Genomic DNA, 25156 nt, shown 5'->3' with positions numbered 1-25156 from the left:
AATACACAGCTGACTTAGAAGTCCATTCGGCACTGACATGGGAAGCTTTTGGTCTGCAACCTACCACAGATGTGGACATGCAGCCCTGTAGGGGTGTTTTCATGCCTTTGCCTTGACTCATTCAGAACAGAGATTTGGAAATTTGCATAGAGTAATTGAAGAGCTATAAACTATATTTACCTTAGTTATTTCTGAGTAGCTATTTCTGAAGATTTCTGTTTCCATCTTCTGCATCCTTCAGTGGACACGCACACACACAAACGCTCAAATGCTTTGCTCTTTAAATTTTTTGTTTTTATGTTTTTTAGAGACACAGTTTCTCTCTGTTGCCCAGGCTGGAGTGCAGTGGCACCATCGTGGCTCACTGAAGCCTCATACTCCTGAGCTCAAGGTATCCTACCACCTCAGCCTCCTGAGTAGCTAGAACTATAGGTGCATGCCACCCCACATCTGGCTAATTTTTTAATCAAATGCTTTTTAATTAGCAAGATCCAGTGAAAAATAGATTGATTTGGGGGACCGAAATTTTTTTTTAATCAAACGAAAGTTGATTTCACTATAAATTAAAAGCAGTTGCATAATGCTGTCATAAAGTTAGGGCCATCAACTTTTTTTTTTTTTTTTTTTGAGACACCGTCTCGCTCTGTCACCTAAGCTGCAGTGCAGTGGCGTGATCTCAGCACACTGCAGCCTCTGCCTCCCGGGTTCAGGTGATCCACCTCAGCCTCCTGGTAGCTGGAACTACAGGCACACACCATCACACCCAGCTAATTTTTGTATTTTTAGTAGAGATGGGGTTTCGCCATATTGGTCAGGCTGCTCTCAAACTCCTGGCCTCAAGTGATCTGCCCGTCTTGGCCTCCCAAAGTGCTGGGATTACAGGCATGAGCCACCACACCCTGCCAGGCAGTCAACTTTTGAAGGTTAAGGAGATTTAACATTTAAATTTCCCAAGATCCAAAGTAGTCGTGTTTAATTTTACTATCCCTGTGTGTGCTGTTGGGAAACTAATGGGAGGAGATTTAATAGGGGTGGTGCAGACCAGCTCACTCATTCCCAGCAAGATTCCTTCCATGGCAGCACCCCAGTAGGGCCCTGCATTCCAGGTCTAATCCTTTGCTTGAGGGACTAAGAAGTTCGGATTTGTTAGAGCACAGAAAATGACTTGAGCTCTAGGAGCAGCATTCAGGCTGAGTGTGCTCACAAGAGCCTGGGGAATAAACTAGAGTGTGAGTTTATTAACATTAGCAAAGGCCCCACCACCTGCCTTTCCATATTGGCATATTCTCTTCATGTAGAAAATTCAGGTGCCAAAGGGTAATATAATTGGAAGGCTGCTTGGTGAACACGGAGTCAGCCCGTGAGGAGTGAGCTGGATAATCCAAATGCTTAAGGATGTCAGGCCCACGTGTCCTTCTCCCCAAGGAGGGATAAACTGTTTTTAACTTGATACTGATGATTCTAAGATTGTCGTAAGTCTTTCATTTAATTATTTTACTTAATGTGGTAGCATTTATTCTTTTTCTTGAAAAGCCACCATTGAATTGAGGTATATCAAACAAAAAGCTGCTAACATCTAGACTGGAGGTAGTGTGGTGCATGCATTGGTCTGCCACCGAACCCTTGGGTCGGAGTCTCATCCTGTGTGCATTGCGAAGACCTTGCCACTGTCACCAGATTCCCCATTTGCTGACTTTCCTCACTCACTCTGTGTCACATTCTTTAACTGTGTTGATACCATTCAGTTGTGGCTCTGAGTTTGCCGATGCATGTCGATTTCTTAGTCTAACTCTGGTGTTGGAGGCTACCTTACTGGTACTTCTGTGTATTGTTTGTATATAGTTATAAAGCTTTTAAAGAAGAAAACAAAAGAAAGTGGTCCCCACACAGGAGGACTAGGTAGGAATGCTTGGAAACAAAGGGGCACACCAGCGTCGGGCGACAGCTCTCCGTGTGCCTGACAGCAGCAGTCTCAGTTGGGTCTCGTTTACGCATCTTCTTGTGCCTGGCTCTTCCATTTTGTACCTCACCTGTTTTTTCCACATTCCTTTTCCCCTTCTTAGTGTCCATAATGTGGATTCCAAGTATCAGAATCCAGTGATTAGAATGTCTAAGATTCTTCCCTAGAATTTTGCAGTTATTTTTTACTGCTATGTTGTTTGACTAGTCTCCCTCCCCTGCAATGGATCGGTGACTTTCCTTCTATCTAAACTTCTGAAAATTTTCCAGAGACTTCAACTGTGAGACAGTTTGGGTCCTTTTAGCAAGAATATATACTTACAGCAGAGCCTTTTGATTAAGGTTTGAAAAACTATTCTAATTTTTTTCTGTAAATATATTTATATTCTCTTATATACCCAGACACACAGGAAACTTTGGGTGAACTGCTTTGAGGATTGGGTTTTGTTTTAAAAGCCTTTGTGTGCTGGCGGGCAGGACAGAGAAGAACTGCAGTTTTGCTCTTTGTTTCATTGATCCTTGTTTTAAGCCTACAGCACCCAGTATTCCCAGGCAGTCTCCCCTCCCAAGTACTAACCAGGCCCAACGCTGCTTAGCTTCTGAAATCAGACAAGATCAGGCACGTTCAGAGTAGCATGACTGTAGGCCTTATTAATTTTTAAAGTTCACTTGGAATCATTAGAGTAGCCAAGAAAAAGGAGATCTTACTGCAGCTGTTAATAAAACATAAGTAGCAATATAGTCTTGGTATAGGAAAGGAAAGATTGGGCCACAATCTACAAACAGACCCATTTATAGATGGGATTTCAGGGTACAATAAAAATAACACTTCATATTAGTGAAGAAAAGATTCATGGTGTTGGGACAGCTGATTAGCCATTTGGAAAAGACAAAGCTAAAATCCCATCTCCTAACATACACAAAAATAAATTTCAGGTCAATTAAAGATATAAAGGGAAATTTAAAATAGAAAACAAGGATAATTATTTATGCTTTTTTTTTTTTTTTTTTTTTTTTTTTTTTTTTTTTTAAAGACAGGGACTCTCTCTGTCACCTAAGCTGCAGTGCAGTGGTACAATATCAGCTCACTGCAGCCTCAGTCTCCTGAGCCCAAGCAGTCCTGCCATCTCAGCCTCCCGAGTAGTTGGGACCACAGGCACACGCCACCACACCAGCTAATTTTTGTATTTTTGGTAAAGATGGGGTTTCGCTGTGTTGCCCAGGTTTCAAACTGCTGGGCTCAAGTGATCCACCAGCCTCGGCCTCCCAAAGTGCTGGGATTACAGGTGTGAGCCACCCTGCCTGTGTTTTATATATTTTTGAGATATGGATAAGTTCTTCTAAGAGGCCATAATATATAGATTTCATTACCTAGAGATTTAAAACTATGTTAAAGACAAAGGCAAAATTACAGGCAAAAGATGAAATGGGAAAAAAATATTTGCCACATGCAGTATAACACACAATAGACAGTGTTCTTGGCATTCCTCGTTTTCCTCAGCTGTAGTGTTCTCCTTCAGAGGACGATAGTGAAGATTGAATGCAGCGTGATATGTGTGACGTCTCTCTGTCCTGGAAGACACTTAGCAATGTATATTCCTCATTGTGTCCCCATCCCTCTCCCAGCTAGCCAACTTCCCTGGGTGGAGTGAAGACATAGCTTTAGTTCACAAAATGGCAGATATTTTTAAATGAATATATTTTCTGTAAATTTAAAATGAACTTCAGTGCAATGTGTTTTATGGGCAGTTTGGAGAAAGACGTGTGTGTCCTGAGGGAGGGCTAGCTCTCACAAGAAAAAACACTTCTTGGAAATTGTGCTTTATTTTTGCTTGAATTGATGTAGCAGCTAATGACGTTCAGTGATGTATAGACAATGACCAGCACAGTTCCTGGCACATGTAATAGGTGCTCATTTGGTTCCTGCCTTTATTCTCTGCCTGATAGGACATACATACTCTGTCTCTAAATTGATGATGATGATCACAAAATAGATCTTTTACTTAAATGGTGGAAGTATTGCACAGTGACTAGGTCTTTCACACACACAGTGACTAGATCACATTAGTAGAATACACTTTTTTCCTGGTTAGGCACCTACAACTGTATTCACATATGCCAGATGGCATATTCCACATGCAACATCTTCCTTACCTCTGCTTTTAGCCAGTGACATTTTAAACCATACTTTTTGTGAACTGGACATGGGGATGATTCAGTATTCATTTCAGGGATAATTAGATTGCCATGCCAGTTAGCTAATGTATTCCATTGTTTTATAGGGATCTGTTATTGAGATCTATTTTTCCATTACAACACTTGAGGGCCCTGACTACATTTAGCAGTATGATGTTAAAAACTATCATTAAACTTATCCTTCCATCTTATTAGTACTGTGAAAGTAAAACTTAATAATGCGATTGCAGGGGATATGATTGTCAACCTCTACAGACCTCTCTAGTCTACTGATTAATTTTAAATAAAACCAACTCAATTGAATTAAGATCCCCTCCATTGGTAATAAGTGCCTAGTCACATTTTGCATAGATTGGTAAAAGCCAATCACCATTTTAAGCAAATAAAAATGAGATAATGGTTTCATTCACTCTTGGGGAAATGTATGCTTGCTGATAATGAAAACACATCAGTTTTTGAGGAACTTACATTTTAGCAGATATCAGGAAAGAATCTCTTATTAGGCAAGGATGGGATTGAACTTTTTTTTCCAGGCTATGCTATCCAGTTATTAGAAAGGGAAGAAAACTAAGGCCAGCCACAGTGGCTCATGCCTGTAATCTCAGTGCTTGGGGAGGCCGAGGCAGGCAGATCACCTGAGGTCAGGAGTTCCAGAAAGGAGGAAAACTAAAATTAATTGAGCTTTTAGGTGCTTTTCATAACTTATTAAATCTTTGTGTGATTTCTGGGACCTGTTGTGGGGTGGGAGGAAGCGGGAGGGATAGCATTAGGAGATACACCTAATGTAAATGACGAGTTAATGGGTGTAGCACACCAACATGGCACATGTATACATACGTAACAAACGTACACGTTGTGCGCATGTACCCTAGAACATAAAGTATAATTTAAAAAATAAAAATCTTTGTGTGATTTAATCTTATTAAATATTTAGCTAAAAAAAAAATATTTAGCTAAGAAAGCGTTATGATCCTCATTGTATAGATGAGGCATGGAGAATTTAAGTGATACTTCCAAGGCCCTAGCTAACAGTGACGATTTGAGCTCAGGTCTGTCAGATCTCAAACTTCATTCTTTGTGTTACACTATTCTGAACCAAGAAGTGCAAATTGTGTTGAGGAAACAACTTTATCTTTTCCATTGCACCTTTTGGCCTGTAGTCCATCTGAAAAACAGCAGTATTCTGTATTAATAAGTAGTGAGTGATGGAAAGAGAAAAGGTCAAAATAAAATTGTGGGCCACTTGGCAGGGCTGTCAACAGCAGTGAAAGAAGTGGAACACAATGTTCACACTGAGAAGAGATGAGCTGAGTGAGGTGCAGAGACCTGCTGTAGGGTGGCTCTGGCTGTTGGGGCCTAAGCCAAGGGCAGGATTGGGGACCTGTCTTTTTTGTCTTTCAGCACAAGCATTGAACACCTAACACGTACTAGACCCCTTTCTAGGCCAAGGGAACAGCAGGCAGTTTCTGTTCTGCCAGAGTTTACATTCTAATCGGAGGAACACATGTAAGAGAAAGATTTTCAGACAAAAGTAAGTGCTCTGGAGGTGATCAGGATGTGGGTTACTTAGACTCAGTGGCCAAGGAAGACCTCTCCGAGAGGTGACCTTTGAGTCTGGAGCAGAACATGCCAGATAGCAGGAGTAGCGATTACAGAGGCAAAGGCCTGAATGAGCTTAGTGTCTTCAGGAGACAGAAGTGCAGACAGGACGTCTGGAAAGAGCAGTGGTAAGATCGTGCAGGGACCTGGAGCTGGTGGCAAGCAGTTTGGACTTTATTCTAAGGGCAGTGAAATCTCTTTGGAGGGTTTTAATTAGGGGAACGACATGATCTTCATGTGCCAAGAAGATGAATCTGGATGCTGTGAGAGTGGACTGTAGAGGGCTCAGAACAGGGAGGGTGTCACAGGAGGCAGGAAGGAGCCACCCACAGGCTGGGACCAGGAAGGCGATAGGAAAAAGTGGAATAGAAGGTGACTACCTTCATCTCCAGAAATGCTCTAGATTTGGATTTGGGTAAAACTAAAGTAGTGGTTCCTCATATTTGTCAGTGTTTATCAAATTATGAATTAAAACAAAAATGATGAGTATCTATTTAACACATTTAAAAATAATAATAGTGATGTCTTCAACAGCACATATACTAAAATTGGAACAATGCAGAGATTAGTATGACCCCTGCCCATGGATGACACAAGTTTGTGAAGCCTTCCATATTAAAAACAACAACAACCCATACCTTGACATAAATAATTTAATGTAAGTTTTTAATGAAAAATAACTATATTTTCCAAAACAAAAAATTTAGTGAGAAGAGGCTTCGTTTTTCATTTTTGCAAGTCGATTTAAGGTCTGATTTCCTGAAAGTCATCTAGATTCTTGCATCTGCTTCTGGCTCCAGTCTTGGACCATCACACATCTTATAGTCACTGGAGAGAGCACAAATGAGGCAGATAACACCACGTTATTATGAAGTGGTTTTGACCTTGAGACCTCCTGCAAGGGTCTTGGGGATCCCAGGATCCCCAGACCACCCTTTGCGAACTGCCCCTGTGAAGAGAGATGTCATCAGATAGCCAGGCAGAGAATGACAAGGTATTCACTGCTTGGAAGTCCTTCCACCCATATTACTTGTGCTGTCTTTTGTTCTGTGTGTGCTGGCTTAGGGGTGGGATGGAAGGACAGTGAGGAAACACGCTGAATGAGCAGTTTGTCAGTGCCTTGTTGCTGCACAATAGCCTCAAGGCTCATGACAGGGAGGGGATTATGTTTCTGCTCCCACACTGCACAAGAGGACCCCTCCTTGTCTGTGTCTGCTGGAAGCAGCAGTGAGAGCTGAAGCAGAATATTTGATGTTTGGTTATAAATCTCATTTTTCACCTTCATATTTAAAAAGAAATGTAGTCCCATTTTACCACTGGCTACCATTTGGTCACTACCTGCTATGCACCAATCTCATGGGAGTCCCTTCAGTGGTATCTGTAGACCCTAAGCGCCCTGGATAGGCAAAGCCAACAACACATGTCTCTTTGGGTGGTGTCAGTTGTTTGGCAGTGTATTATTTTAACAGAAAGCCATTTTCATTTCCATTAAATGTGATTGTATTCAACTGGAGCCAATTTTCTTTGCCATTCCTACAGGCTTCCCCGCACATAGTAAAAATATGTCATCATATGAGGTCAGTGCAAACATAGGGTTCTAGAAAATCATTTCACCAAAGATAACTGGGAAACTAGTATTTTGTCAGGTAAGCAAAATCAGCACTGCCCCATACTTTTCACACATTTTTTTCTATATATATTTTTCTCAATTTAAATATGGTTATTTAATTGTACAGGGAGAAACTCCAATGAACAACAATTTCTATTGCTACACCTGTTAACGTCATTTTTCAGTTATATAGGTTTTTTAGGGAATAAATATGGAAACATTCATAAAAATCTTTTATTTTTTATTGATTTAAACCAGTTGGTAACATTTGTATTTTCTTAGATTTTTTTTTTTAAATCTAAGACATTCAAATGAACCATTTATATTAAAAATATGTGACCTTTTTGATGATGACTTAAGGGCATTAATTTGTATTGAAGTGAAAAGAGATCAGTCTGTAAAATAGTTTCACAAGATTGTGGAACTATTTGTAATGAGCATTTTCTGCTTGCTGTATTTTCAGGCCTTCTTCTTGGTTTATGCTCTGGGATGTTTAAGTATTTACTATGAGAAGGTAAGATGCTTTGTTTACATACAATCCACTTAAAATTTCCCTATTGTTAAAAGCAGGTTGTACTAATTTCTATATTGCATTAATACAAATGTTTCTACTCTTACTGAATAAAATAGGAATTGAATTTTTCTCTAAAGTTTTGGATTTGGGTTCTGAGGTGGGACTGTTCGAGCAAAAGGCATCTTTGACCCCTTTTTGCATTTCATTCCTTGAAACTAGGAGAGATACAGTATCTTATACTGTATAATAATTAGGTCAGATCACTAGATCAGGAGATCGAGACCATCCTGGCTAACATGGTGAAACCCTGTCTCTACTAAAAATACTAAAAAAAAAATTAGTCGGATCTTTACTAAAAATACAAAAAAATTAGTCGGGCGTGGTGGTGGACACCTGTAGTCCCAGCTACCCGGGAGGCTGAAGCAGGAGAATGGCATGAACCCAGGGGGCGGAGCTTGCAGTGAGCAGATATTACGCCACTGCGCTCCAGCCTGGGCGACAGAGCAAGACTCTGTCTCAGAAAAAAAAGGACATCTGTGTCAGAATAGTATTAAAAATTAACAAAAGTAAAAGTTACCAGTATTTGGCACCTACTATGATAAAAGCTATACGTTAGGTACTTTACATGCACTATTTATAGTCCTTACCACCACCTGGTAAGAATTTGCAGATAAAGTAACTGAGGCTCAGAGAAAATAAGTAATGTACCCAAAGTCACACAACTAGTCCAAGTAACTCCAAAGCCCATGACTTTGTGCTGTAGCCTGCTGCCTTTAGAAGAGAGATAATTGTAAAATAATTCAAATAAAATGAAAAAGAGAAAAGTAAACAGAACAGTAAATGGAACAGAGAAGGTGTATTCTCTTTGACTCTTGGGAGCACATAATTTAATCGTTCATCAAATTCTAATTGCATAAATACTGTTCATGGGTATTCTAGCGGTTTGTAAGCAGTGTCTGCCTGACAGATGCCTCATTTTCCCAAATGGTGGCCATTCTTAGCCCCACCCTGCTTCTTCTCATGGGCCTTACCTGAAATTTGTCAGAACATTACAGCTGTGACATAAAAGCCTCAACATCTGAACAACATTGCACTGTGTTGGAAATTCAACCTTCTCTATGAGACTGTTGCTTGTTAGAAGAGGGGGTTGAGTGTTTACTCGCAGTGGGGTCACAAGGTCACACAGGTATGGAATTTTTGCATTAGGAACAACTGCAAAAAAAACTCTAGCCTATTGTATTATAATCTTAGGCTGGGACAAACTGAGCTAGTCTCACTGAGTGACTGAGCCTTAAATCAGCTGAAAAATTGATTGTTTCAGTAACTACTGAAATGAAGCAAAAAATTTCCAAACTTACCTAGTTATTTTGTTGTCATTGTATTTTTGGTAATGATACATCAGAATATTCTCTAGACCAAACCATTCTCATTCTCTTTGACTCCCACATTAAAAACAAAGTTGTCTTATAAGCAGTTAATTATTAATTTGTGCCATCAGATAAATTCTCTAGTTTCAAACACTAAATTTTGGATTTTTTTTTTTTTAAGTTTTACTATAAAATTATTTTTTGTTCTTCTGAACGTGATCTGACATAGAGTAGCTACTTGTTAAAGATCTGTGAAATGTTGTCAGGCACTGCCCTCCAGCCTTGGTGGGCTTGTTACAGTGAGCCCCCTGCATGTGCTGGTTCCTCTGCCTGGAATGTCCATCCCGGCACACCACCACCCCCCGTCCAGCCCCTTTCCCTCACTACTTCTCGTGCTCAAATGCTGCCTTTTCTAAGTCCTCTGGAGCAGTGTTGTGCAATAGAAGGACATTGAGAGCCTCAGATGGGAGCCATGTGTATATAATTTCAGATTTTCTGGTAGCCACATTAAAAATGTTTTTTAAAAAGCAGGTGGAATTTTAATACAATATTACACAGTTTATTTAACCCAACTTATTCAAAGTTATTGAAATAGTTTATATTCCCTATTTTTTTTTTTTCATACTAAGTAGGAAGTCAGTGTGTATTTTACACTTAGAGCCCCTCTCAGTTCAGACTAGGTGTGTATGGCTGGCAGCTGCCTCACTGGACAGTGCAGGGCCAGACCTTCTTGCTAAATTGCTCTACTGGGAGTGAGCCGAGATCGCGCCACTGCACTCCAGCCTGGGTGACAGAGCGAGACTCTGTCTCAAAAATAAAATAAAATAAATTGCTGTGCGGGGGGAAATGCGTTTTATTCGCTGCTTCAGCTCCACACTTAGTATAGATGTTGACGCTCTGGCTGAACGGAGGGAGAATGCATACACAGTAATGCTTTTTGTTTTTTGTAAATAACTTTAGGAGCCTTTAACGATAGTGAAACTCTGGAAAGCTTTCACTGTAGTTCAGCCCACGTTCAGAACCACCTACATGGCCTACCATTACTTTCGAAGCAAGGGCTGGGTGCCCAAAGTGGGACTCAAGTACGGGACAGATTTATGTAAGTAATTCTTCGTGTGGCGTGTGTGAGAATGGAGTTTATATCAGATTTGCCCTAGAACATCAAATTGGTCATGTGTGCTGTTGACGATGTTTTCTAAGAAGGCATCCTTTGGGTTTAGATAAGATTATTGGATATTTGGATTGGGGTAAGGGTAAGTGCAAAAAGAGAAAAGGCAGTCTAGGGAGAAAGCCTAGGAGTAGAAGCTTGCAACCCCATTTCAGGCCTTCCCTCTTGTTTGCTCTGTAATCTTAGAAAAGTGTTGTGACTGGGCACGGTGGCTCACGCCTATAATCCCAGCACTTTGGGAGGCCGAGTCGGGTGGATCACGAGGTCAGGAGATAGAGACCATCCTGACTAACACGGTGAAACCCCATCTCTACTAAAAAATATAAAAAATTAACCAGGCATGGTGGCAGGCGCCTATAGTCCCAGCTGCTCTGGAGGCTGAGGCAGGAGAATGGCATGAACCTGGGAGGCAGAGCTTGCAGTGAGCCAAGATCGCCCCACTGCACTCCAGCCTGGGCAACAGAGTGAGACTCTGTCTCAAAAGAAAAAAAAAAAGAAAAGCATTCTATAGCACCCACCCCCACGTCTCACTAGCCATGAGACTGGGTAATTTGGGAGAGTCCCTTATCCCCAGGCCTCAGTGGCCTCATCTGCCGAGTGAGAACAGTCATATAATTGTAATAATCGCCGCAGCCATCATTGAGCACTTGCCATGTGCCAAGCATTTTACTAAGTATTTTACATCCATCATCTTGTTTAATCCTTATAGCAGTCCTATGCAGTGGAGACTCTTATTGTCTTCATTTTCTGATAGGGAGACTACAGTTTAGAAAAAGTAGGTCATTGCCCATAATAGTTTCCAGGGCCGGTAACTTGCAGAACTGGGCTTTGAATTCTGGAGCCCAGGCTTTTAGAAATGTCTAACAGTACTGCCTCCCTTGATCTTTTTTTTTTTTTTTTAATTAAATCAATACTTTATTTACTTAATTTTTTTAACTTTACATTTAGGGCCAGGTGCAGTGGCTCACGCCTGTAATCCCAGCACTTTGGGAGGCCGAGGCAGGCAGATCACTTGAGGTCAGGAGTTTGAGACCAGCTTGACCAACATGATGAAACCCTGTTGATACTAAAAATACAAAAATTAGCTGGCTGGGCGTGGTAGCAGGCACCTGTAATCCCAGCTATTTGGAAGGCTGAGGCAGAAAAATTGCTTGATCCCGGGAGGCAGAGGTTGTAGTGAGCTGAGATCATGCCACTGCACTCCAGCCTGGGTGACAGAGGGAGACTCCAAAAAAAAAAAAAATTAGGTTCAAGGGTACATGTGAAAGTTTGTTATATAGGTAAACTCATGTGACAGGGGTTTGTTGTACAGATTATTTGATCACCCAGGTGCTAAGCCTAGTATCCAGTAGTTATTTTTTCTGATCCTCTCCCTCCTCCCACCCTTCACCCTCAAGTAGACCCCAGAGTCTGTTGTTCCCTTCTTTGTGTTCATAAATTCTCTTCATTTAGTTCCCACTTACAAGTAAGAATATGCGGTATTTGGTTGTCTGTTCCTGGGTTAGTTTGCTAAAGATAATAGCCTTGCCGGGCGCGGTGGCTCAAGCCTGTAATCCCAGCACTTTGGGAGGCTGAGACGGGCGGATCACAAGGTCAGGAGATCGAGACCATCCTGGCTAACACGGTGAAACCCCGTCTCTACTAAAAAATACAAAAAACTAGCCGGGCGAGGTGGCGGGCGCCTGTGGTCCCAGCTACTCCGGAGGCTGAGGCAGGAGAATGGCGTAAACCCGGGAGGCGGAGCTTGCAGTGAGCTGAGATCCGGCCACTGCACTCCAGCCTGGGCGACAGAGCCAGACTCAGTCTCAAAAAAAAAAAAAAAAAAATAGCCTCGAGCTCCATCCATGTTCTCACAAAAGACACAATCTTGTCCATTTTTGTGGCTGCATAGTATTCCGTTGCATCCCCTATCTTAAAGTGAGGGTCTGGACCAGGTGAGTTCCTCATTCAGCAGATAATGACTAAGGGTCTGCTGTGGGCCAGGTACTGTTTGAGGCATCAAGAATACAAACGCGAATAAGACAAACAGAGCTGCCTTCATGGAGTTTACATTCTAGGGGGATTGGAGGGGGGACACACAAGCAAGTAACTACATGACGTAGTTTCAGGAACAGATAAGCACTGTAAGAAAAAGCAGAGTCAAAGCTACCCAAGGTCAACTGTAGTCCAAAAGATTCAGCTATCTACTGGGCACAGTGGCTCATGCCTGGAATCTCAGCACTTTGGGAGGCTGAGCAGGTGGGTCACCTGAGGTCAGGAGTTTGAGACCAGCCTGGCCAGCGTGGTGAAAGCCTATCTCTAGTAAAAATACAGAAATTAGCCGGGTGTGGTAGTACATGCCTGTAATCCCAGCTACTTGGGAGGCTGAGGCACAAGAATCTCTTGAACTTGGGAGGCAGAGGTTGCAGTGAGCCGAGATCACACCACTGCACTCCAGCCTGCACAACAGAGTAAGACTCTCTTAAAAAATAAAAATAAAAATTAAGATATTTTGAGAGATCAGATTCCCATAACTTTCATTACAGTATATTGTTATAATTGTTCTATTTTATTAATGTTCTTAATCTCATACTGTGGCGCTTTTGCCTGCAACTTTATTTTAATGATCAAGTTATACTTTGGATGATGCATGGAGAAAACTTCCTCAAAGATATTCTGCCTTATAAGGATGGTTGGACAGATGAATAGATGGATGGACAGATAGATAGAATTTTGAAAATAAAAAAGATAAACTGCTCAGTTTACAACTCCCCTGGAGGCCTTTGCCTCCACTGGGATATATCATCTGTTTCTAATTCCTTGTACAATCAATGTGGGACCAGGTCTCTGACTCACACAGAGTCGGACTGGGCCAGCATCAGTGTTAAAAGTGTCTTCACATTTCGCTGTGTAAGGAAAGGTTCTCGAGCAGTGCTAGCCTGGGATATGAGGAGCGGCTTCCTAAACTCTGCCTCTTCTTCAGGCATGGCTGCACAGTTCCTGCTGCTTTTTAACAATATTATTTTAATTTTGGAGGCCAGTGACCTAATCACATGAAGCCTAGAACTGCCAACATAGGCTAAACTCTTAACAATTGTTTTTCCTTAGAGAGGTAGTGACTCGTAATATAAGACCATTATGAAATTCACATCTTATCAGGGAAACTTTTCCCTTGAATAAATCTTGTCTATCAAATTTCATTCCAGGAGCAGTATTTGGGAGAGGTAATACGGGTCTCAAATCAAGTGCAGCTGCCAAGCTGGTTGACCTTGATCGCCTACTGGGGGAGCCAGGACAGGAGCCAAGAGGGAACCTTTCCTTACACTCCCCACTGAGCAGCTCCCCTGGCTGCCGGCTCCTAGGGCCAGCCAGGCACCTTGCCTTGGTGTTTTCTTCTCTTGTCTTATTTAATCTTCACACTCCTGTGAGGTCTGTAGTAGTAGCTTCCTTTTGTAGCAGAGGGGTTTGAGGTTTAGAAGGGTTAGGTAAGTTGCCAGAGTACTTAACAGCTCGTTAAGTACACAGATTAGGGCTCTGTGGGTTTGTCCTCCTACCATGCCTAAGTCACGTTGCCTGCTAAGAAGCCAAAAACTAACGCAGGATTTATATTGTCTTATGTAGACAGTTATGGTTTGATTTGATTTGGTGTGACCCAAAGGTCTGGTTACTCCTAAGCCTCCTTCCCAGCCAACCCTAGTTGGGGATTTGCATTGACTGATAAGTATGATTTCTGAGCTTTCTGCAAATTAGAAGTCCCAGCACAGAAATGGAATGGTGGGAGTCATTGAAAGCTAGCAGTTATAGAATTACCAGACCCAGAAGGAACCATGACCTGTCGTGACATCCATCCCAGAGTCTGACAGTTCTGTCCGAGAATGGAGGTCAACAGAATAGCTTTCTATTTGTCGCAGAACAAGGAGATGTGTCTTCTTCCCGTCTTCCTCTTTATTTTTTTTTTGTTTGTTTGTTTGAGACAAAGTCTCACTTTGTTGCCCAGGCTGGAGTGCAGTGGCGCGATCTCGATCTCTTCTCACCACAAACTCTGCCTCCCAGGTTCAAACCATTCTCCTGCCTCAGCCTCCCAAGTAGCTGGGATTACAGGCACACACTACCACACCCAGCTAATTTCTGTATTTTTAGTAGAGACAGGGTTTCGCTATGTTGACCAGGCTTGTTTTGAACTCCTAACCTCAAGTGATCCGCCTGCCTTGGCCTCCCAAAGTGCTGGAATTACAGGCATGAGCCACAGCACCAGGGCCTTTGATTCTTTTCTAAGCCACTTCCTGGCTTGTTTTTCTTTTTCTTTTTTTTTTTTTTTTTCGGAGTCTCGCTCTGTCGCCCAGGCTGGAGTGCAGTGGCCGGATCTCAGCTCACTGCAAGCTCCGCCTCCCGGGTTTATGCCATTCTCCTGCCTCAGCCTCCCGAGTAGCTGGGACTACAGGCGCCCGCCACCTTGTCCGGCTAGGTTTTTTTTGTATTTTTTAGTAGAGACGGGGTTTCACCGTGTTAGCCAGGATGGTCTCGATCTCCTGACCTCGTGATCCGCCCATCTCGGCCTCCCAAAGTGCTGGGGTTACAGGCTTGAGCCACCGCGCCCGACCCCTGGCTTGTTTTTCTAGTCAAATTTTGATATATTTTTGTTAATATCCTTTACATTTACGTGATTAATCCATATTAATCCATAAGTATTTTTCATGTGTACCTCCAAAGAATACAGACATTCTCCTACATACCATATAATGCCTGAGAAAAATTAGAATTACTTAATATCATCTAAGTGTCCAGTCTATACTTAAATTTTTCCTGTTGTCCTTGTAATGTCTTTTGTGGCTATTTTGGTTGTAATTTTTATAGAGATGGGGTCTCTGTATGTTGCCCAAGCTGGTCTCGAACTCCTGGGCTCAAGCCATCCTCCTGCCTGGCTTCCCAAAGTGTAGGATTACAGGCATGAGCCACCATGCAGGCCCCTGGCTTAGATTTTTTCGATACAGTCGCATTTGATTATTATATCTTCCTTTTAGTTTCCTAGGGCTCATAAGACATTACCACAAACTGGGTGACTTAAAAGCAACAGAGATTCATTCTCTCACAGTTCTAGAGGCCAGAAGTCTAAAATCAAGGTGTCAGCAGGGTCAGGCTCCCTCCAAAGGCTCTAGGAGAGAATCCATTCCTTGTCTCTTCTAGATTCTGGTGGCCCCAGGCATTTTGTGGCTGGTGACTGCATTCCTCCAGTCTCTACCGTGTCTGTCTGTCAAATCCCCTTTCTCTTATAAGGACACTTGCCATTGGATTTAGGGGCCATCCAGCTAATTCAGGATGATCTCATCTCAAAATTCTAAGCTTAGTTACATCTGCAAAGACTCTTCTTCCAAGTCACATTCCACATTCCAGGTCACATTCACAAGTCAGGGATTAGGACATGAACATATCTTTCTGGGAGCTGCCGTTAAACCCACTGCAATCTCTGTTCTCTCTTTTTTTTCTTTTCTTGAGACAGAGTCTTGCTCTGTCGCTCAGGCTGGAGTGCAGTGGCACGATCTCCGCTCACTGCAACCTCTGCCTCCCGGGTTCAGGCGAATCCCGGCCTCCTAAGTAGCTAGGATTACAGGTGCTTGCCACCGTGCTTGGGCTAACGTTTGTATTTTTAGTAGAGACGGGGTTTCGCCATGTTTGCCAGGCTGGTCTCGAACTCCTGGTCTCAGGTTATCCACCCGTCTCAGCCTCCTGAAGTGCTGTGATTACAGGCATGAGCCACTGTGCCCAGCTTCTTTCAATCTGACACAGTCACTCTAACTTCTTGTTTTGTTTGTCATGACGTTACTTTTTTCGATGTCTTTTAGGATGTTCCCCATTCTCTGTATGTCTGATTGTTCCTGATGATCAGACTCAAGCTCAGGTTCTCTTGGCACACATAGGTGATGTGTGTGCTTATTGGAGTGTGTCAGGAAGTGCTTGAAGTCAGGTTTTCCTGCTGTGGTGATGCTAAGTTTGATGGTGGCCGTTGTCAATGTCTGTCATATAATTACAGTTTTCCTTTTGTAAAAAACAAGTCATTTGTGGAGTGATACCGTAAGTAGCTGTTTTTCATTCCACACCTCCATCTGGCGGTCTTCTGTAAGAAAGAGCTTTCCTTTTATATTCCCTGTTCTTTCAGACCTTATATTTACTTTTATTTATTTATGTAGTTTTTGAAACAAGGTCTCACTCTGTCCGCCAGACTGGAGTGCAGTGGCACAATCACAGCTCACCGCAGCCTCAACCTCCCAGGTTTAAAATGATCCTCCCACTTCAGCCTCCTAAGTAGCTGGGACTACAGGAGTGCACTACCATGCCCAGCTAATTTTTTTTGTGTGTGTGTTTTTAGTAGAAATGGGGTTTCACCATGTTGGCAGGCTGGTCTGGAACTCCTGGCCTCAAGTGATCCACCCACCTCAGCCTCCCAAAATGCAGGAATTACAGGTGTGAGCCACTGTGTCCGGCCCTCAGATCTTTTTTTAAATGCCTAGTATTTCTCAGACTACTTATGCTTTCATCTTTCAGGTATTTTTGTAAAACAATTTCATTTTTCCCCCTGAGTACACTACCACCATCATCCAGTCATGTGCTGCCTAACATTTTGGTCAAATAACTTTTTTTTTTTTTTTTTTTTTTTTGTTGGTAGACGGAATCTCGCTCTGTCGTCCGGGCTGGAGTGCAGTGGCACAATCTGCTCACTGCAAGCTCCACCTCCTGGGTTCACACCATTCTCCTGCCTCAGCCTCCGGAGTAGCTGGGACTACAGGTGCCCGCCACTATGCCTGGCTAATTTTTTAATATTTTTTAGTAGAGACGGGGTTTCACCACGTTAGCCAGGATGCTCTCAATCTCCTGACCTCGTGATCCACCTGCCTTGGCCTCCCAAAGTGCTGGGATTACAGGCATGAGCCACCACGCCTGGCCGGTCAAATAACTTTTATACAAATGGCAGTGCAGTAGGTTTGTTCACACCAGCATCACCACAAACATGCAGATAATGTGTTGCACTATGACAGCACGATGGCTACGATGTCATTAGGTGATAGGGATTTTTCAGCTCTGCTATAATCTAATGGGACCATGGTCATATCCATCATGGTTCATTGTTTGTTGACCTGCACCCAGCCAGGTTAATTTATTATTGAAAAAGGATACCAGGCGTGGCAGCTCACCCCTGTAATCCCAGCACTTTGGGAGGACAAGGCAAGAGGATCCTTTGAGCCCAGGAGTTCAAGACCAGCCTGGGCAACATAGGTAGACCATGTCTCTATATATATGTTTAAAAAAAAAAAAAAAAAATCCTAAAGACAGAAAGAAAAAAAATTTAAATAACTTTAGTGCAGGTTAAGTGTACAGTGTTTATAAAGTGTTCATTAGCACACAGTACTGTCCTAGACCTTCACATTCACTCACCACTCACTCACCCAGAGCAACTTCCAGACCTGCAGGCTGCATTCGTAAGTCCCCTATACAGGTGTACGGGTTTTAGCTTTTATAACGTATTTTTACTGTACCATTTCTATGTTTAGATACACAGATACTTAACCATTGTGTTATAATTGTCTACAGATTGAGCACAATCACATGCTGAACAGGTTTGTAGCCTAGAAGCAATAAGTGATACCACATAGCCTATGTGTGTGGTGGGCTGTACCATCTAGGTTTGTGTAAGTACACTCTACCATGTTTACACAACAATGAAATTGCCTAAGGACTCATATCTTAGAATGTATCCTCGTCATTAATCCACACAGACTGTAATTGTTACTAGCATAGGTAACTTTGTGATACTTACTTTATGCCATACACTGTGCTAATACTTCTGTCTTCAGCATAACCTCCATTTTTTATAACGAAATTGACATGCAGAGTTGTCCCATAGTCTTGGCACTGCTGACTTGACCTTGGGTCCGTCTACTGCCGGTGTTCTTGCTTAAACTAAGCTGTGCTGTGTCGGAGTCTGTCGTCAGAAATTACTTGCTTTGTGGGTGTGAGCTACTTTCAAGCTCTGTAATGCTCCAGGTGCATATTGGATTAATGATGTGTGTTTGATTACAGGTAATGGCGTTTGAGGACTAGAAAAGATCTCAATTTCCCTTGATGTCTTCATTTTAGGATTTTGGAAACCAAGGCTCAGAGAAGTTAATAACTTGCTTAAAGGCACACAACTTGAGGAGGCAAAGATTGGGCAGGGAACAAAACTCCTGAGTTCACTTTCATTCCAGTACATGGTTTCTTTCCAGTACACTCCATCTCAAAAAGTTGAGAATTGTATGTTTGGATATTTACTTAGATTTGTGCCGCAGTGTATTTGAGCTGACTTGCCGAGTACTTTAAATACAACTTAAATAGGAAATACAGAAAGGAAACGTGACCATGGAAAATGTAGATGTGAAACAAGACTAAGTGAAGGGTTACTGTGTTGCCCTTGGGGTCCTATATGGTTACTAAAGTCATGCTACAAATTTGACTCTGAGCTTCCTGAGCCAAAGAGAAACATGATTACAGGATTGATCTGTCCAAAAAGGAAAATTATATCCATTCCTCAAGGGAAACAAAACTTTTCCTTGAACTTTCCTGTGCTGGTTTTAGCACAGAGGACAGCTAACAGCTTACAGATGTAATTGTGTTCGTTATGGCAATTCCCATAGCTGTAGTTGCGTAGAAACCCCAAGTCTCAGGGGCTTAACAATAGAGTTCATTTTTGTTCATGTGAAATCCAACACGGCTGTCTCTGATTGGCGGCCCAATCAACTCCAAAAGATGCTTTAGGAGCTGCTTCCTGGTGGCTCCCAGTCTTCAGCACACAGCTTCCAAAGTCACCTTCAGGCCAGGCGCGGTGGCTCACGCCTGTAATCCCAGCACTTTGGGAGGCCGAGGCGGGCGGATCACAAGGTCAGGAGATCGAGACCATCCTGGCTAACATGGTGAAACCCCGTCTCTACTAAAAAAAATACAAAAAATTAGCTGGGCATGGTGGCAGGCACCTGTAGTCCCAGCTACTTGGGAGGCTGAGGCAGGAGAATGGCGTGAACCCAGGAGGCGGAGCTTGCAGTGAGCAGAGACTGTGCGCCACTGCACTCCAGCCTGGGCGACAGAGCGAGACTCTGTCTCAAAAAAAAAAAAAAAAAGTTTAAAAAAAAAAAGTCACCCTCAGAAAGAAAGAGACACAGAGAGGGTTTGTATAAGGGAGGGTTTTACGGGTCAGCCTGGAAGTGTCACACAACACTTGGCCATACCTAACTGCACAGGAGACTGACTGAGAGCTGTGGTCTGGCCATGTACCTGGGGGAGAGATAAGTGGATTTGATGAACAGTTAGCCAGTACCTGCCACAGACCATGTGCCTCTGAAGGGTTCCCTGCCAGATTCCAGAGTCTATGTGGCAGAGTCCCTGGCCCCAGGCTCCTTCACTGAGTGGCTCTCGAACTCCACAGACTGAATTCCCCCATCTCCTTCAGGTCCTCAATAGTGGAACAAACTGATACTTGAGTGGAATGTATGATTGTGACTTCTATCACTTGACTTTGAATTTCTTCAAAATAGGCATGAGTCTTACTCCTCTCTTTTACCAACCCCTGTCACAGTAGCTGGCCAGAGTAGCGAGTCAGACACTGCATTACATTGATCTCAAATAAATAACAAAATATTGATGCACGTTCTATGAATTTTACACTCAGTATGATTCACACTCACTCTGGAGAGTGTAAGACAGGAAGCAAGGCAAGATTGCCTGTACTTTGACTTTGGAATTTATTTGTAGGGTGGGATGAGGTGTTAGGCTCTTGGCAACAGATTTCTTTACTAATTGCACTTTGTTTCAGGAAAATAAGTTTGGATTTTAAAAATAGATGACAGGGGCTGGGTGTGATAGCTCACACCTGTAATCGCAGCACTTTGGGAGGCTGAGGCAGGACGATCACTCAAGCACTGGAATTTAAGACCAGCCTGGGCAACATAGGGGGATGCTGTTGCTAAAAAAAAATGTTTTAATTAGTTGGGTGTGGTGGTGCACGCCTGTAGTCTTGGCAACTCAGGAGGCTGAGTGAGGAGGATTGCTTGAGCCCAAGAGGTCAAGTCTGCAGTGAGCCATGATCATGCCACTGCACTCCAGCCTGGGTGACAGAGCAAGACCCTGTCTGAAAAAATAGACCCCAAGGCATATTGCAGATTTATCTATCTACATATAGGTAATTGAATATTTGCCTCCTTTTGGAAAAGAAAAAAATTAATAAAGCAAGCTTTTTATTGAGTCTTATTCCTCTCTTGTTATTTTGAGTGGTTATACTTCTTTTTTTTCTTTCTTCTTTGCAGTACTGTATCGGAAAGGCCCTCCATTTTACCATGCAAGGTTTGGAGTGATTTTTAAATAAATTGATGGGTTAAAGGGACACAAGGGACACAAGGAATTTCTGGCCTCTAATTTTTTGGTGCCATAGGAACAAAAGTCATGTTCTTCCTGGCCTGATAGGAATAGATACTATATGTTCATGCCTTACACACTAATGTCATTATACTATATATAAGATGATATATAGTTTATGATACTATATGTTCTAGTGTTAAACATTGAGTTAATCTGTGCCGTAATTGTTCATCTTAACATCAGTTAGGCCGGGCGCAGTGGCTCACACCTGTAATCCCAGCACTTTGGGAGGCCGAGGTGGATGGATCATGAGGTCAGGAGTTCAAGACCAATCTGACCAAGATAGGGAAACCCCATCTCTACTAAAAATACAAAAAAAATTATCTGGGTATAGTGGCGGGCACCTGTAATCTCAGCTACTCAGGAGGCTGAGGCGGAGAATTGCTTGAACCTGGGAGGTGGAGGTTTCTGTGAGCCAAGATCACACCACTGCACTCCAGCCTAGGCGACAGAGCAAAACTCCGTCTCAAAAACAAAACAAAACAAACATCAGTTAGTGTCTAAACAGTTGTGTGAATTTACAGCTTTCGCATTGGGAAAAATACGTGTTTGGTTTTTGCTGTAAGTAAGTGTTGGAATCAGCCTGAAAGTTTGTAACTTAAAGTATGAATTTTTCATTAATATTTTCTCAATAGCAGTTTAGGGGAATTTAGAATCAGATGATGTAAATTTTATTTTCTGTATCTTTGTTCTTGGTAGCACAAATAATATTCGTTTAAAACAGGTTTATTTCATGCTTACTTTTAAAATGCTTTTTCTGTGTTTTCCAGTTACTCTGTCATTATCGAGCTAGTTGATGACCATTTTGAAGGCTGTCTCCGCAGGCCTTTCAGTTGGAAGTCCCTGGCTGCCTTGAGCAGAGTTTCTGTTAATGTCTCTAAGGTAACACAACATCAGCTTTGCCATTGGAGTGTCACTTAAATGGTTCAATTTTTTTTTTTTTCTTACATGTAGTAGAATCAAAAAAGTTACCTGTAGAACCTTCATAACATTCCTGCCAGTGACATGCTGGCAGGGGTCATTTGTACCCTTCCCTTATTGCGCTAGAAGTTGTCCTCCCTTCACGTTACATTTTATTGTCCCCTCCCTCCCAACTGCTGCTGAGCTCCAATGACTGAGCTTTGAAGTTTCCCATGGTGATCTGATCTGAGTAGGCATTGCCTCTCTTCCCAGGGGTATCGTTGCTATGTGGCCTGTTTTATACTGCAATTTAACATTCACTCATACACATATTCACAAAGGAGCCAAAACATTGAAAGTTTGCAGATCTCTTAGAGAGGAAGGGACTTGATATTTATTGCTAAGCACTTTCCCACCCTGTTGTTATCCTCATCCCAAGGATGAGAAACCAAGGTTGGAGCTGTTGAGTGAGTAATCCAAGATCACACAGCTCATGTGCAGACTCGGGATCCAAACCCACAGCTCTCTGGCTCCCTGGCTTGTGTTTCACTGTATCCTTTCTGTTGCCATCAGAGATAGGAGGAACTCAGCTCACATAAGGACTATCAAGAAAGAAAGCTGTGTGTGTTTTCATTACTCAGTGATTTGCTGGCTGAGAACAAATTGTACATACCCTCTAATTTCGTGCTCATGCTGCTGGAGGTGAGGTGGGGCTGAGGCCGGAGGGTCTTGCAGGGCTGGAGATGACTGCCCTTTAGAGCAGGTTAGGTTGCCTAGGCTTTAGCTTGGTACTGTAGAAAATTAGGGAGCCTATACTGTTTCTAGTGTTTTTATGCCCATTTTAGGGGACTTGTAGCATACTTAGTATGTCCTCACTTAACATTGTTGATATGTTCTTGGAAACTGCAACTTTAGGCGAATACCATATAAAAAAACAATTTCTTCTTCTCATCATAAGAACACAACGTTGAAGTTTATTTGAAGACCTGCCATACATCTGTATTAGTCCATTCTTATGCTGCTATAAAGAAATACTTGAGACTGGGTAATTTATAAAGAAAAGAGGTTTAATCGACTCACAGTTCCCAGTTCCACACGGCGGGGGAGGCCTCAGGAAGCTTAAAATCATGGTGGAAGGCACCTCTTCAAAGGGTGGCAGGAGCAAGAATGAGAGGATGAGGGAAGGAGGAAGCTCCTTACAAAACCATCAGATCTCGTGAGAACTCGTCATCACAAGAACAGCATGGGGACCGTCCCCCATAATCTAATCACCTCCCACGAGGTCCCTCCATGGCACGTGGGGATTGTGGGAGCTACAATTCAAGATGAGATTTGGTTGGGGACAGAGCCAAACCGTATCAGTGTCGTTTCACTTAACGTCCGTGTCGAAGAACCTATCAAGGACATTAAGTGAGGACTTACTATATTTAGTATTCTTAATGCTGTGTTTATAATGAATGTATCTGCTTATAACTCTTGCCATGTTCAGTGATTACTAAATGGCGGGTACTTAGAACGTAAATCCCAGTTATGATGTCCCCAGGAGGAAACTGATGTGTCTGTGAGTTTCCACTTGGAGTGCACAGTGAGAGGGACTGGAGACCACCTGCATTTCCTGCTGATACATCCAAATTTGTACTATTATTTTGTAGGATACAGAAGTGGTTTTTCATTTCTCAATAGGAACTTATGCTGTGCTATTTGATTAAACCCTCAACTATGACTGATAAGGAAATGGAGTCACCAGAATGTATGAAAAGAATTAAAGTTCAGGTGAGTAAACCGAGAGAAATTCATGTCATCCGAAAGATTCTGTGCATCATAGTGTATCTGGAACATGTGGTCCCAAGAAAATACATGAATACAGTCTTGCCTTGGTAACAAAGCCTTCTCAGGCAGGCTCTGTAAGTCTCACCTTTTCCCCACTGAACCATTGGACACAAAATCTATGCTGACTTCCACTCTTCCTTGATTCCCCACTTTTTTACCTGTGATGTCCGCATCACTCAGCTGAAACTGCTGTCTCACAGGTGGCCTGTGACCCCCTGGTCAGGCCAGGACCTCTCACAGGTCTCATTCCCAGAGACCAGAGGTGTCCCTGTTGACTCTCTCCTGCTTCTGGGCTTCTGTACTGAACCGAGGTGCCGCCTGTCATCTTGGCTGGTTTCTCTCTGGTCTGGCCGAGTCGTCTAGTGTGTGTCCGTGTTTCTGCACTCCCTCCCTCTGTGTAGAGCCTTAATGTTGCCATTGGCTCCTCCCCACATCCAGTATGTCATTGTTGTCACCCTCTCTTGGACTCATCGCCCTTTCTTCTTTTCACACCACCCTGCCCCCTGCAGACCTGTGGTCTCCAGGGCCCCAGCACCTCCTGCCTTCAGTTGGTCCCACTTATCTCCACTAGGCTAATTTTTCATAAAATGCTCATCAGCCTCATTTCTCCCTTCTCAGTAGCTGGCCCAGTAACAGCAATGCCATCACAGACCTAGCGCTAATGTAAAATCCTAGCTTTCATCCAGCCCACCTGTTCCTGAAATGTGCTGGTAGAATACCACAGCAGAGGCAAGCTTAGCTTTAAAATCTTTGCCTGGTGAAAGTAGATACTATATGCTTGTAAGGTTTATGTTGTTCCATTCATTTTCTCCAGATGTTTCTGTTTTAAAGATGGGAACAGTATCATCATTATATAGACAGCTCTTTGTGAAATGTAGCTGTGGTGTCAGCTACCCGGAATGGTCTTACATTTCTGTTTTAAGAAATGGTCTTTTTTTTTAATTGGTTTCAGGAGGTGATTCTGAGTCGATGGGTTTCTTCACGAGAGAGGAGTGACCAAGACGATCTTTAACAATTCAACCTCAAATTTCTAATTTCACCAACAACTATTTATTGAGAGTTAGGTAAAAAGTTATTTTTGTTGTAATCATCCATTAATTTATAAATTTTAAAGGACATGGTGCTCCCAGCACCAGAAAAGTATCAGTGTTTTTATTTTTTATTTATTTTTTTTTTTTTGAGACTGAGTCTGGCTCTGTCGCCCAGGCTGGAGTGCAGTGGCCGGATCTCAGCTCACTGCAAGCTCTGCCTCCCGGGTTCACGCCATTCTCCTGCCTCAGCCTCCCGAGTAGCTGGGACCACAGGCGCCCACCACTTCGCCCGGCTAGTTTTTTGTATTTTTTAGTAGAGACGGGGTTTCACCGTGTTAGCCAGGATGGTCTCGATCTCCTGACCTCGTGATCCGCCCGTCTCGGCCTCCCAAAGTGCTGGGATTACAGGCTTGAGCCACCGCGCCCGGCCATATCAGTGTTTTTAAAGATAAATTACACAGGGGAGGAGAAAGATCCCTGTGCTAGGAATGCAGATTCTGTCCTTGCGTTGGCCTCTAACTCTCCAATCCCGAGCCTCGTGCCTCTGGCCTCAGTCTGTGCCCT

The 25156-nt window shown here is 42.8% G+C and overlaps 1 protein-coding gene, 1 non-coding gene and 1 pseudogene across 11 annotated transcripts in view; 2 read left to right on the top strand and 1 right to left on the bottom strand.

Moving 5' to 3' along the window:
• TSEN2 (tRNA splicing endonuclease subunit 2) overlaps nucleotides 1-24704 on the top strand; it is a 48614-nt gene extending 23910 nt beyond the window's left edge. For 5 of the 10 annotated variants that reach the window (XM_009200200.3, XM_003894077.4, XM_003894075.3 and 2 more), the window contains 6 exons: nucleotides 7827-7877; nucleotides 10205-10343; nucleotides 20720-20756; nucleotides 21602-21713; nucleotides 23415-23504; nucleotides 24514-24704. In XM_009200200.3, the coding sequence (XP_009198464.2) occupies nucleotides 7827-7877; nucleotides 10205-10343; nucleotides 20720-20756; nucleotides 21602-21713; nucleotides 23415-23504; nucleotides 24514-24573 (489 nt within the window). In that variant the 3' untranslated portion in view covers nucleotides 24574-24704. Of the gene's footprint in view, nucleotides 1-7826; nucleotides 7878-10204; nucleotides 10344-20719; nucleotides 20757-21601; nucleotides 21714-22689; nucleotides 23505-24513 lie in introns of those variants that run through there. The other 5 variants (XR_643487.4, XM_021934187.2, XR_002520313.2 and 2 more) reach the window with 5 other exon arrangements.
• LOC116273880 lies at nucleotides 2487-2606 on the bottom strand (annotated as a pseudogene).
• On the top strand, nucleotides 6273-6374 carry LOC116273952. Its single transcript, XR_004182450.1, has one exon. It is a non-coding gene; the product is annotated as a U6 spliceosomal RNA (small nuclear RNA).
• Nucleotides 24705-25156: the final 452 nt, after the last annotated feature.

Source organism: Papio anubis, chromosome 2 (genome assembly GCF_008728515.1).
Source record: "Papio anubis isolate 15944 chromosome 2, Panubis1.0, whole genome shotgun sequence".
Taxonomy (NCBI): Eukaryota; Metazoa; Chordata; class Mammalia; order Primates; family Cercopithecidae; genus Papio; species Papio anubis.
The sequence above is the reverse complement of the archived record's forward strand: the minus strand, read 5'-3'. Positions and strand labels throughout refer to the sequence as shown.